Source organism: Brachyistius frenatus, unplaced genomic scaffold (assembly GCF_029030835.1).
Source record: "Brachyistius frenatus isolate BFR_SWC_R1_liver_20210118 unplaced genomic scaffold, ASM2903083v1 Contig_84, whole genome shotgun sequence".
Lineage (NCBI taxonomy): Eukaryota > Metazoa > Chordata > Actinopteri > Embiotocidae > Brachyistius > Brachyistius frenatus.
The window spans coordinates 836,394-849,580 of NW_027210683.1; the positions used below are offsets into that span (position 1 = coordinate 836,394).

General features: G+C 44.1%; 1 protein-coding gene across 1 annotated transcript; it reads left to right on the plus strand.

Moving 5' to 3' along the window:
* The first annotated feature begins 97 nt into the window (after window positions 1-97).
* bckdk (branched chain ketoacid dehydrogenase kinase) lies at window positions 98-10,656 on the plus strand. Its single transcript, XM_069709611.1, has 11 exons — window positions 98-565; window positions 2,156-2,224; window positions 2,320-2,430; window positions 4,758-4,805; window positions 6,239-6,358; window positions 6,623-6,721; window positions 7,830-7,903; window positions 8,836-8,964; window positions 9,425-9,514; window positions 9,728-9,883; window positions 10,493-10,656. The coding sequence occupies exons 1-11, from the start codon at window positions 176-178 to the stop codon at window positions 10,635-10,637; spliced, it is 1,431 nt and encodes a 476-aa protein (XP_069565712.1). The 5' UTR covers window positions 98-175; the 3' UTR covers window positions 10,638-10,656.
* Window positions 10,657-13,187: the final 2,531 nt, after the last annotated feature.

The following is a 13,187-nucleotide window of genomic DNA, read 5'->3' on the forward strand; positions in this document are numbered from 1 at the left end:
TTGATTAGTCACAAAAACCCCAACATTTTAAGTGGAGGGAGGACGGAGGGGGGGCAGGGGGGTACCGCCTCTCCCCGGCCCGGGGGAGGGGGGGGGGTTGATGCTGCCTCGCTCCGCCCCTGGCCCCCCCCGCTGATTGGCTAGGCTGCCTCCTGCTCGCTCCCCCGCCTGGCCAATGGTGGCCCCCCTCTCCCGCCTGGATTCATATCTGTGCCTTTGTGCGCCACAACGACCCCGATGGCCTCGTAGCAGCCGCACAACCCGGGTGTTACTGCGGGAGCACGGCCGCCCTGTTCACACTCACAGCTCGTCTCCGAAAACAAACAAACACAAAATGCGTCCGGGACTGGCGGGTATCGCGGCGGAGATGCTGAGCGGCGCCGCCGGCAGGGCCAGGCCGGGGCCGGGGAGCCTCCTGCCGGCCGCCGCCGCCGCCAACGCAGCGCGGAGCCCCCGGTTCCGCTCCACGTCGTCGATGCAGGGGTTTTCGGAGATGGCCAGGGAGAGGTCGAAGACTGTCACGTCTTTTTACAACCAGTCCGCCATCGATGTGTCCGCGGAGAAGGTAGGAAACCGACTTTGTCCTTTTTCCGGTTCTTTGTGAACAAGTTGTGGTTCTAACGGGGACAACGAGGCTGGAGCTAGCTGGTAGCTGACAGCCGAGCTAACCGTTAGCATGGGCTGTGCCGCGTTCAGGGACGACGGAAAAGGCCGTTTATCCCCAAACCTCCTGGTCCGGTCGGTCCGTCCGCGTTTACATCAATAAATGCAGCTTTTGAACTGAACCGACAGCTTCTCCTTATTTTTTTCCAACATGAAGAAAAAATGTCGCCAGCAAACGACGTGTCCGCGTTTAAAGGTCGAAATTATATCCCAGAAAACGGAAGCTGGGGCGAAAAGCTGCTTTTATATATGTATATTTTTGGTGATTTTTATAGTTAAAGATGGCGACTACATGGAAAAGTTATAAAACTAATCTTAAATAACGTGAAATTTCCAAAACCAGTTAGGTGAGCTCCTATTTGAACATCAGCCGCTGAACACCTGAACGCAGCTGCAGAGATTTTTTTTTTCAGGCAAATTAAAACATGTGATGTTGGACGTAAAAAGAGAAGTTGTCCTCGCTGAGCTGTAATTTGAGCTCCACTATAAAACGTGTGAATATTGACCCAGAGAGAGCTGATGGTGTTCATTTACACAGATGAGTTCACCCAGTTAATGGGAAGTCGGGTGTTTTTTATTTCTATTTTTTGGGCACAACTTTTCAGCTTTTTCACACAATATAAGAAAACAACAATGAAAATATTTCTTCACAGGAAAATAACTACACGGTGAATTCAATACTTTAACATCCCACTGCTACCCAACGCTGACGGGGATTTATTGTGTCACAGATGGACCAAAATTAAACGACATATACGGGCAGGTGGTGCTTCAGAGTTGGTGAAGTCCTAAAATTAGATGAAAAGAAACCCAATCAAACAAATGAGACCAAAATTATTAATTCTTTGTTGTTTATTTATTGATGAAAATGATCCAATATTGCATATCTGTTAGTGGTAAAAGTCTGTAAAACCTCCAGGATTATCAGTTATGAAGGTGAAACTACATTTTCAAGACATATTTAACAGTTATTTTAATCAGTTAATGCAGTTATATTATACAAGTTTTTTTTTTTATGCACCTTAAACTTGAGCAGAGAAACGTCAGATTAAAAACTTTTTGGGGAACCGAAAGAAGTTCGACACAAAATTTGTTGTCAAACTCTGGAAAGAGTCCAAATGTTGTTGTAGAAACCAATACTGATTTAAATTATAATATCTGAAAATGATTCATAGGCTACCATTAGTTATTTAATGTGATATATTCATACACATCCCTCAGATTATAAAGAGTTTTGACATTGTGTGAATTAAATAGGACATTTTACAGCTAAAGAAATGACAACTCTGATTCTGAATGACTTTAAACATCTTTGATATTTTTGTCAGGCAGTTTTTTGTTATTTGTTCGCAGACATATGCAATAAACTCTTGACATGTATAAACACTGGTATGAAAAAAAGACCATGTTTGACAGCTGTTTAGTTTTTGTAATGACCAGCATGACTTGCGGTTGTGAGTGTGTTCCTGATTTCCCGTCAATGTGTCACCAGGCCTCCGTGCGGCTGACCTTAGCTACCCTGCTGTATTCTGGGAAGTCTCCCGAGGGACACCACATCCTGGTAAATATTCCAGCCGCTCCGGCGGTTCGGAGTGTGATTAACGAGAAGCCGACCGGTCGGTGTGACTCTGAGCCGTTCTCTGTTTATGACCTCAGAGCAGCGCCAAGTACCTCCACAAGGAGCTGCCGGTACGGATCGCCCACCGCATCAAAGGCTTCCGCAGTTTGCCCTTCATCATCGGCTGCAACCCGACCATCCTGCAAGTGGTAAGAACGCGACGCGCCGCTCGGACACGGTGCGGTTGACAGATTCAAGAACGGATTTGTTCTGACTGCAGGTGAATCGTATCAGATTTGCCAACTTATCTTGCGTGGGTTGCCGTGGCAACGACGTCAGCTTGATGACGCAGCTTTCCAATGTGGAGGCAAAATGCCAACAGACAAGTTTATTTGTGCCTCTGTCCCACAGACTGTTTATAAAAGAGTTCGTAGCTTCAGGTCTGTAAAATGGTTCTGATCCAGAAGTGTCTTCAGCTGCAATACCAGCGAGTGCCACTAGAGGTCGGCTCCAAAAAGCCTCCGGCTCCATAGACTCCCATTCAACTTGTCTCATCAAATCCAAAGTGAATAAAATGTGTCCATCAGTTATCTCGGTGTTGTTAGCTAAAGTCACTCCTTCTTCTTAGTTTTCTGGAGGTCCATCTGAAAATAATCCCTCATTCTTTAGAACTTCCTGCTCCAAACCGCTCCGAACTATCAAAGATGGCGACGGACAGAATCTGAACTGAGCCAGCAGAACGTCTGGACTGAGACGCATCTCTAGAAACCTTCGACCGCCCCCAGACGTGGTTTGCAAATGTTTTAATGTTGTTTACTGTCCTGACTTTCAAAAATCATCCAGATACAATCTGGATATGACAAAAAAGAACTAATCTGTCCTGCAGTCTGAACAAAGCTAACTACACCTGTGCACAGGAGAGTCTGTCTTCATCCGGACATTGGTCTCCGCTGCCTCCTCTAACATTCCCACTGGGGGAGGGATGCTTGTGTTTCAGCAGGTTGTGCTCTTGGTTGAAATGCTGCAACGATCCAAAGTGCAGACCTTGTATGGTAACTTGATGCCTTTCTATAAATGCAGTCATTCACTATTTACACAAAGAGAGGTGTGTGTGAATAGTGTGGACTAGATTACAGGAAGTTGATATGAGCAGCCTGTGCTTCGCTTATACCAGCAGTCGTCCCTGCAGACGCACTGGTGTGTCATTCAGTATAACATAAACCGTATTTAGTATTTGCGTTGGCTTGACATTGCAGTTAATTGGTAAAGAAAGCCTATAAAAAGTCATTTTAACCCTCTGAACATCCACAACCCACCAGCTGCTTCCAAAGACATGTTTTCGTCCTGAAAATCACCAAAATGACACCATTTAATTCAAATTTCCGACTGTCCTTGAACTCATCGTGTGCACTGAGCATGTAAAATTGCCAAAGTTTGAGCTATAAATAGATATATTTCATGGAAAGAAACAAGTACACAGAGAAACCTTGAAGGACTCGGCTGAGACCGACAGTCATGTGGACCCGAGAGCTTTCTACAGGCGGGAAGTGTGGGAACATTTCAACATGTGCAGTAGCTGGAAACAAACTGCTCAGGACTCAGAGGGGTGAAATGGTTTGCAGAAAGCACAATCTGGAATATATTAATGCAAAAAACCCTGATTTTATTCACAGTGAACCTCCCTGATATGAATAGATTTGCGCTAATCTGACACATGGAAGTGATTTGAATGTGTTGTGAATTTCAGTAGAAAGTGTCCCAAGTAATGTGTGTGGTTCAGCAGCCGCTGGAGGCACGTTGTTGTTGTTGTCGTCAAGTTTTCCAAATACTAGTTTGGACAAACAAAATTCCTGCATTCAGATGCGAGGGAAGATCAAGTTTCAGCTGCTCTGAAACCGAGCGTCGTCTCCATTAGATGATATCAGAGCGCGCTTGTGTCCCCTTTTTATTTTTTTTGCTCTGTTCCCTCTCGGCCTGTTTTCGCCTGCAACAGCTTCTATAAGCGCTCCGCGGCCTCGGCGTGTCTCGATGAACCTTCACCCACATTCTTTCCTTTCTGGTGTCGGCGTGTTTCTCCGCGCCGGGTTGCATAAAGCGGGACCTCCTTTTGTGTGCCACCACTTTGTAATGTAGGTCAGCTTGGATTTACTCGCACTGTCGGCTCCTGGATCAAAAACAAAGTACTGGTTGGTGTCCGGTTGGTCCACATCCAGATTATGAAACACGCGCTGATGTAGTCCAGACATTTTAAACTGAGTTTAACAGGGAAAAACAAAACTTCTCCTGCTGGAAAAGTTGCTCAACTCTGCTGGTAACGCAGATGACTCGTCCCGCTGAAGTTCCCTGAAGTGTTGCACATGTGCAGTGGTGTCGAGGGGCCCGGTGATTAGGGGCCCGGTGACCAGGGGCCCGGTGACCAGGGGCCCGGTGACCAGGGGCCCGGTGATCAGGGGCCCGGTGATCAGGGCTGGTTGGATGGTCGATCACAGAGAATCAGTCTAACTCTGACCTGCACCTCTCCTCTGTTTTCTTACAGCATGAACTGTACATCAGAGCCTACCACATAGTCAGTGACTTTCCGCAAGTGAGTGACACAAGCACACACACATAAAATGGAAGTACACACACACACACACACACACACACACACACACACACACACACACATGTCAGATGTTCTTAATTTCTCAGAAAGCTACTTCGTAAACAGGAAGTGCGATCATTTACTGTGAAGACTTTTGAAAGCAGCTCCAGGATTGGTTGATCTGACTTAACCTAAATAAACTAATAACTAGGTTTTCTTAAATTTGAATCATTTGAACTCTAATGTTTAATTTTATTGTCAGTTGATCTGAGAGGAAGCGCTCCCTCCTCTCTCACTTCACCAATAACAACACAGTGTTTACAGAAGAATCACATGGAAGAGCTACTGCGGGTGAAATCTTGCTTTTAATGTGCAGACACTCGTTATATATCACCTCGTTCCCATGTTCCACTGACAGACCTGCCGAACATGTTTTCTCTCCTGCTCCGTTTAGATGGAGCCTCTCACTTGTGCTGAAATTCATTTCTGAAATGTTTTCCGCCGGCTAAAACAAAAGAAGCATCAGATTCAGTAGAAACAACCGTCTAACTGTGTCCCTGCAGATCTTCTCTGCTCGGAGCTTTCTTACCCTTTATAAATCACAGGTATGGGTTAATGTAAGGTGACCGTGACCTTGACCTTTGACCCTTTTAAACACCAAGATCCGGTCATCGCTGGTACCAAGTAAATGTTTTTGCCAAATCTGAACAAAGTCTCTCAAGGCCTTCTGGATATATTGTGTTCACCAGAACCAGATGGATGAAGGAGAACGTGAGGTCACAGTGACCTTGAACTTTGACCTTTGACCACCAAACTCTAAACAGTTCATCCTTGAGGCCGAGTGAACAATTGTGCCGCATTTGAAGAAATTCCATCCAGACGTTCCCGAGATATCATGTGAATGTGTCGAATTGGGGGTGACGGTGACCTTGATCTTTGACCTTTGACCCACAAAATGAAATCAGTTACTCCTTGGTATCAAATGAATGTTTTTTTTTTGCCAAATTTGACCCAATTCCCTCAAAGTGTTCCTGAGATATTCAAGGGAATGAGAACAAAATCCCTCCAACCTGAAACAAACAGCCAGAGTGGAGCATTAATTAATACTTCTAACACGAATCCTTTGAGCCTCGGATAATTAAAAAATAAATCTATTAAATCACACACTAAATTATAACGTCTAAAAATGTCCACGGTGTTAATTTGTTGATACAGCACGGCCGTGTCCTTTATCAGCCTCTCAGTCACCTGTAAGTCTTTTTTGAATCCTCTAATCTGCTGAACAAATAAAGGATTTGTAACATAAATATTATTATTTCCTGTCTACGATGAGACTGAATTAAAGCAGCAACGGATCAGAAGACCGGGAGACGCCTTAGAGAGTTTGTCAGAGTTGGATGAGTTATAAGTGATGTGTGCCTCTCTGTCGGCAGATCAAAGATCAGGACGTGGAGGCTCGGTTCTGTAAGCTGGTGCAGCAGCTGCTGGACGACCACAAAGACGTGGTCACCATGTTGGCTCAGGGCTTCAGGGAGTGTCGCCGACACATCCAGGTACCGGCGGAGCGGATCGTCCACCTGTCACTACAGGACGGATCATTAAAGTCCCTTCAGTTGTTGAAGAGATTATTTTAAAGGTTTAAATTCAGACTTTAAAAGCAGTGATTGTAGTTAATATTTCAGGTTTTTTTTAGCACATCAGTCTCGTTACCCGTCGGATGTGGTTGGTTTCACCAGATGGTTTTTGTACCAATGTTGTAGTATTTTAATTGAGTTTTTGTGTGTGAATCGTCAGGCAGTTTGTTCTTGCCGTTACAGGATGAGATGATCATCCGCAGCTTCCTGGATACGACGCTGTGCTCTCGTCTGGGAATCCGTATGCTGGCCACGCACCACCTCGCCCTCAACGAAGAGAACGTACGTCTCGCTGTTTCTCTGATTACGATCGACCCTGTAAACCTGCCGTTAATATCCGGTCTGATCCCTCACGGGGAGTTTGGTTCACAACCGGTCAGCTAAAATTACAGGTGGGAACGCACCCAGAATGCATTGCGACCACATTTGGAAGTGGTTTGGGACGTATATGAATGTCCTGTGTGATTGTGGCAAGCGTAGCTGAACTGTGAAGGAAGTATAGCTCTAAAAACCGGTCTAAATCCGGTAGTTAAACCGGTCTAAATCCGGTAGTTAAACCGGTCTAAATCCGGTAGTTAAACCGGTCTACATCCGGTAGTTAAACCGGTCTACATCCGGTAGGTAAACCGGTCTACATCTAGTCTTAAATCCAGTATTTAAACTGGTCTCAATCCGGTCTGTAAACCGGTCTAAATCCGGTAGTTAAACCGGTCTACATCCGGTAGTTAAACCGGTCTACATCTAGTCTTAAATCCAGTATTTAAACTGGTCTCAATCCGGTCTGTAAACCGGTCTAAATCCAGGTTTAAAACCTGTCTGTGTAATAGCCCCGCCACCTTGCACAGTTCATGGATCCACCGCAGCGCAGAACCCGACCCTCTCCAAGCCGCTGGAATAATTCAATAATCTGAGCGTGGAGTCTGACGGTTCAGGTTGGGAATTACAAACTAAAGTGTTCAGACATTGTTCGTACCACATTTGCCTTCCAACATTAAGTCGGCGTAACCTTCCAGTCTGACCAAAACCATCTACTTTGTGACTTTCTCACCTTGTTTATGGATTCTTTTAAAAACATCTTGGAAAAACAGGACGCATATATACAATTGTAATTTGAAGAAAGGCGCAGTAATGTCCTAAAACAGCTGGTGACAGCAGTTCTTAGTAAATGTTTCCCAGCCAGCAGGAAATGGAGGGTGGGGTGAAGAGTCTTTTGGTAAATTTGAGGAAGTAATGTATTCATGAATTACACGGAAGGATTTACAGCATACAGTGAAGCCACAATTAAAATTACTGATCGAATATGATTCATTAAAAAGGTTTAATAAAAATAAAGAATTCTTTGATTTAAGTAAAAAAAAAACTAACCGAAACGTGTCTGTTGTTGTTTCAGCCTGACTTTGTTGGGATCATATGCAGACGTCTCTCTCCCAAAAAGATCATTGAGAAGTGGGTGGACTTTGCCAGGTGAGCGACTGACTGCCGCCGTTTTGTTTGCTCATCACCTTTCGATGACTTCCTGCCTCCGTATGAGCGCCGTGTTGACTGAGGCGGAGTCAGAGGTCAGCTGATAAACCTTCAGGAGCTGTGAACCAGATACGAGCTCGTTCTTGTTTGCCTTTCCTAATCTTTTAAAAGAAAGTTGCCCCTGTGAGCGGACGAGTGATGAGTCAGCAGGGAAGTCGTGTCCGGTTTTAAATCAACATGTACAACAGAATATTTAATATTTAAAGCTTCGTCCTCACATGTAAGATGTACATTTGTTTAATTTGACAAATATTTTGTGTCTGATAAGGATTTTTCACACAAAAACAATATTAATTTATCTTGTAAAAATACTTTAAATTGAATTCCAGAATTTATGAATATGCAAATATATTGAATTTGTATAATTTAGTTGTTGGACACAATCTGTTTCAAAATTCACTGTAAAGTTTGTTTTCAGTATCTTTCAGCTCTGGAGGTTTTTAAATATCGTAGGCCCGCCCCTTTAAATTAAGATTTTAAATGAGCACAAAGAAACTTTCCTTTTTTTCAGGAGATAATTGCAAAAAAAAAAAAAAAGACTTTTTAGAGCTTTAAACTGAACTGCAGGAACAAGAAAAGAAAGAATTTTGTTAAACAGCGTTGGACAAAAGAAATGTAGGTCCTTTACTTGAGTGAAAGTACTAAAAGTCTGTAAACGGCTTCAACATCATCAGATCAACATGAACATTTTCAGTCCTTTGTTAGTGAGCTGTTCTTTGTGCTCGGTGTGTGCTGACACACTAAACCAGGACGGTAATCATTAGCGCTTGTGGCTGACGCCACAACAGCATCGGTCTGTGTTTTGAGTCCGGCCGCGTTGCCGTCTGAACGAATGTTTCTAATCTCGTTAAATGTTCCTTCGCGTCCGACAGACGTCTTTGTGAACACCAGTACGGAAACTCGCCCAGAGTGAGGATCAACGGACACGTCGCGGCTCGCTTCCCCTTCATCCTGCTGCCGCTGGACTACATCCTGCCCGAGCTCCTCAAGAACGCCATGAGGTAACCATGGCAACAGCGCCTCTTTATTACCTCAAGACATGGAGATGGAAATCTCCACTTTTATTACGCCTACATATATGATCATTTCAGATCCGTTCATTTAGCTACCTGGTCCACAATTTGGCATAATTTCTTGTAATTTTTATGAATTATTTATGTGAAAAGATCTAATTTTCAGTGCTGCTTGTGAGACCTTCAAAATGTTCTAATAATTCTGCTAAAATTTGACCAAAACCTTCCATTTTTGTGAAGTCCTAAGAGTAGATGGAGCTGAATTTGATCAGTCACAGTTTGCCACCATTCTTAAAAAAAAAAAAAAAAAAAAATCCAAAATGTTCTGCTTCAAAATAAAAAACTTTTTTTTTTTTTTTTTTTTACAATATGTCACCGTTCAAATAATATATATAAATGTGTATATAATTTTTGCCCCTCCATAACCTCCATCCATTTGTACCTTCAGGGCCACCATGGAGAGCCACCTGGACACCCCGTACAACGTGCCCGACGTGGTCATCACCATCGCCAATAACGACATTGATTTTGTCATCAGGTGAGCAGCTGAAGGTTTTATTCTATTGTAGCTGATTGAAATTCACTCGGAGAACATTTAAAGTGCGAGAAGTTTGATAAAAATGTGATTCTGAGTTCAGTATCTCTTCAGCGGTCTTATTTTCTGTCGCTTATCTATCAACGTCAAAGAAGAGGAAAGTTACAGCGGTTCGGTTTGTGGCTCCAAAGATAACTTTTTATTTTCCTGATTCAGGATCTCAGACCGGGGAGGCGGCATCCCGCACAATATCATCGACAAGGTGATGGACTACCACTTCAGCACGGCCGAGGAGAGCGCGCAGGACCCCCGCATGAGCAACTTCTTCAACAACATTACCAACAGTGGAAATCAGTCCAACCCGATGCACGGGTAAGAACCGAACAACACAACCTCCTTCTCCGGCGGTCGTCGTCTTTCTTTCAGCGTGTTAAAGATATGAAGGGAACAGCGACGGGTTTGTTAAACCGTGACGTCACCAGCAGACTTGATAGCGACCCAGTAAACCCGTACGAGGTGCGGTCAAAAAGTTCAGACACTTCAACTATAACAACCAAAATCTGCAGATCATTTATCTAAAAACCTGCTGAACTAAATTAACAAACAGCTAACAATGCTCCCAACCCTCAGCCGGTTCAGGAGGTCCCAGTAGAACTCGGGGTCGCGCTGGTTTTTAATTGAATTCATTTGTGGGGATTTTCCTTCGGGGTGTTCCAGGCGGTCGAGGTCTCCGGGTCCCTTCTTACCAGACACCTGCTCTTACAGGAGCTTCCCACGGAGTCGAAGACACCGTCTGTTTTCTGGAACCTTTCCCAGAGCGGATGAGAAGGATTCAAATGAACTCGGACTAATTGCTCATGAAGGTCGTTGCTTCCTGCCGCTTCAGGAACGGTCTGAACTTTTTGATCGACCCTGAATCGGCCGGTCGCCTCCGTTCGTTCTTTCTCTGAAACCGTCCGTCTGTCTCCTCCTCGTCCTCAGGTTCGGCTTCGGCCTGCCCACGTCCAGGGCGTACGCCGAGTACCTGGGGGGCTCTCTGTCCGTACAGTCCATGCAGGGCATCGGCACCGACGTCTACCTGCGTCTGCGCCACATCGACGGCAAAGGAGAGAGCTTCAGAGTGTAGAAGCTCCCCGTCGGACCCCCGAGGGTTTCGCACCGCGACGGCTCGGTGAGGACGACGTCTTCGGTCCGCCGCCTCCACGGCGGGTTGTCAGAAAAGATCCTAAAGTCTCCAACCCCACTACTTCTTTCTTTGTTGTTTTGCCTTAGACTGATTATAAGCTATGTTAGCTCTCAAGTTGATTTCTTTTTCTGTTTTGTACCCCGTGGCATGTCATCTTGAAGTTCTAGAGGGGGTGTGTGTGTGTGTGTGTGTGTGTGTGTGTGTGTGTGTGTGTGTGTGTGTGTGTGTGTGTGTGTGTGTGTGTGTGTGTGTGTGTGTGTGTGAGTGTGTGTGTGTGTCAGCTTTTGAATGTTTGGGTTATCGGGACAAACTGTGCATGATGGCGGACGTTGATGATGATGACGGGAGAGGAAGGAGGAGCTTTGTTTTTTTTTTGTTTTTTTTTTGAAAGAAGCTCACTTTGAAGTCAACTTGTCGCGTAGCCTCAAAATAGAAAGACGTTTCAACGAGAAATGTTTCGAACGAAACTTCTGAGACACTCCAGCAGCCCTGTCCAAAAACAGAACATCTCCTGAAAGTGCATCCGGTACGGCGACGTCCCACAAAACCCTGCGAGAAGAGTTCGGCTTGTTCGACTCGACGCGGAAGAAAAACTGCCAAAACACCGAACGCTCATTAACACGTTTGAGTTTGTCGTGTTCGGACGAAAACATCTTCGCTCAGCAGTATTTCTGGGAGGCTGACCGAGATGTTCAGCTGCCTTACTGTGACACTCGTCCTTTTACTGCACGCCGACTTTTCAGTTTCTGTTGGTTTTCTTCTCTGTTGCCTTCATCACTCGACACTCGCACTGATCGTAGCAGCTTTTTTCCACATCATTTAACAACTTTAACGTAACGATATACCAGAGAAGTATTGTCTAATAATGTCTTTTTGCAGTGTTTTTTTTCTCTTCAGATTTTTTAACGTAAGTTTTGTATGAAACCACATTTCAGAAGGTCAGTGACAGCGCTGTTGACTACCTAAATATTTGTCGCGTTTTAGGTCGATTTTTCTCACGATCCCAACTCCATTATGTCAACAAATAGTTAAATCTCGTGATTTGTTTTTTTGTATTATTTTGCCCGTTACCGTCTAATTTAAAAAGGTTGAGTTCGCTAACGACTTGTCACTTTTAAAGAGCTCGGTATGCTTCAAACAAATATGTTCGTACCGCAGACGGTATATAAAAGTGGACGTAGCTTCAGGGTCTGAATAACGAGGCCGATGCAGAAGTGCCTTAAGCTGCAATACCACCGAGTGCCACTAGAGGTCGGCTCCGGCTCTATTGACTCCCATTCAACTTCTCTCATCAAATACGAAGTCAATACATTTTTTCCACGAGTCAATTTGGTGTTGTTAGCTAAAATCATGAATTAGAAATTAGGTTTGATTGACAGGCCTGTGGTGCAGTCAGGTTTCCGCTACATGTGGGCGGGACAAAGTGCTCGGATTTCCAAACGGATCAGGTCAGATCCACCGCTAGCTCCTCCCCCAGCTCGTCCACATACGGTCATTTCTGGCTCCAACATGCATCCAACATCCTTCTCGAGATACAATTCTGCTGTACATGTGAAATAGTTGGAAATGGAAATAGTTAAGTGAAGAAAAGTTCTACAAATGGGATTAGACCCCGCCCCCTTTGGTATATTAGTGGTCATGATTGTTGCTTTCAGATTTGTGGTCACAAAAATTACATTTGTTATTTTACAAAACCAGGACGTAGTCTCAAGAACATCTAGAAAACTCTGCGAGCATCAAGACAAGTAAAGAAACCTGCAGACGAGTCACGAAGTTTAGAAATGTGCACTTAAAGAAAAGGTCACCGCGATCTCTCCGTTTTGAGAAACATTCCCGAGCCGTCAGCCAACAGATCAACCTGAATGCTACATTTATCTGAGCTTATGTTACTATATCTTAGACCTTTTTATTTTTGTTTTGAATCTGAAAGGGCATTAAGCTGTTATTTAAAAAAAAAAAAAAAAAAAAAAAAATCTGAGGTGTGTAAACCATGAAAGCAGGTTTTTTTTTTTTTCCCTGCAGCCTCTGAGAAAGTTGCACAACACTTCATTGTAAAGCTTTAGAGTCGTCACGTACATAGTACAGACAACCTTATGGGAAAACACGTGAACATATGATGGTCACATGTTTGGGATCTTACGGACGAACTAACACGTTCACCTGGATTTGCAGTTGAATTGTCTCCTGAGCTTTATTTTTTACTGAGTTTACATATAAAATAAATTCAAAATGAGATTTGAGCCCGAGAGACGTGAACGTGTTATTTTAGTTGTAAGAGTTCAAAACATAATTTGATTTGTAAAAAACTTTTTTTGTCTTTTTTTTTGCACTTTCTGAACTGTTCTGAGAATGAGCTCGGGATTATTTGATGCCAGTGAAGATGGTCTGAGGATTTTGTTCCAACATGTCAAAGGTCATTTGTACATTTTGAATTCAACAGCCATCCTTCGCTCTTATTAATCCTAAAATGGTCACTGTACGCCCCCTGCT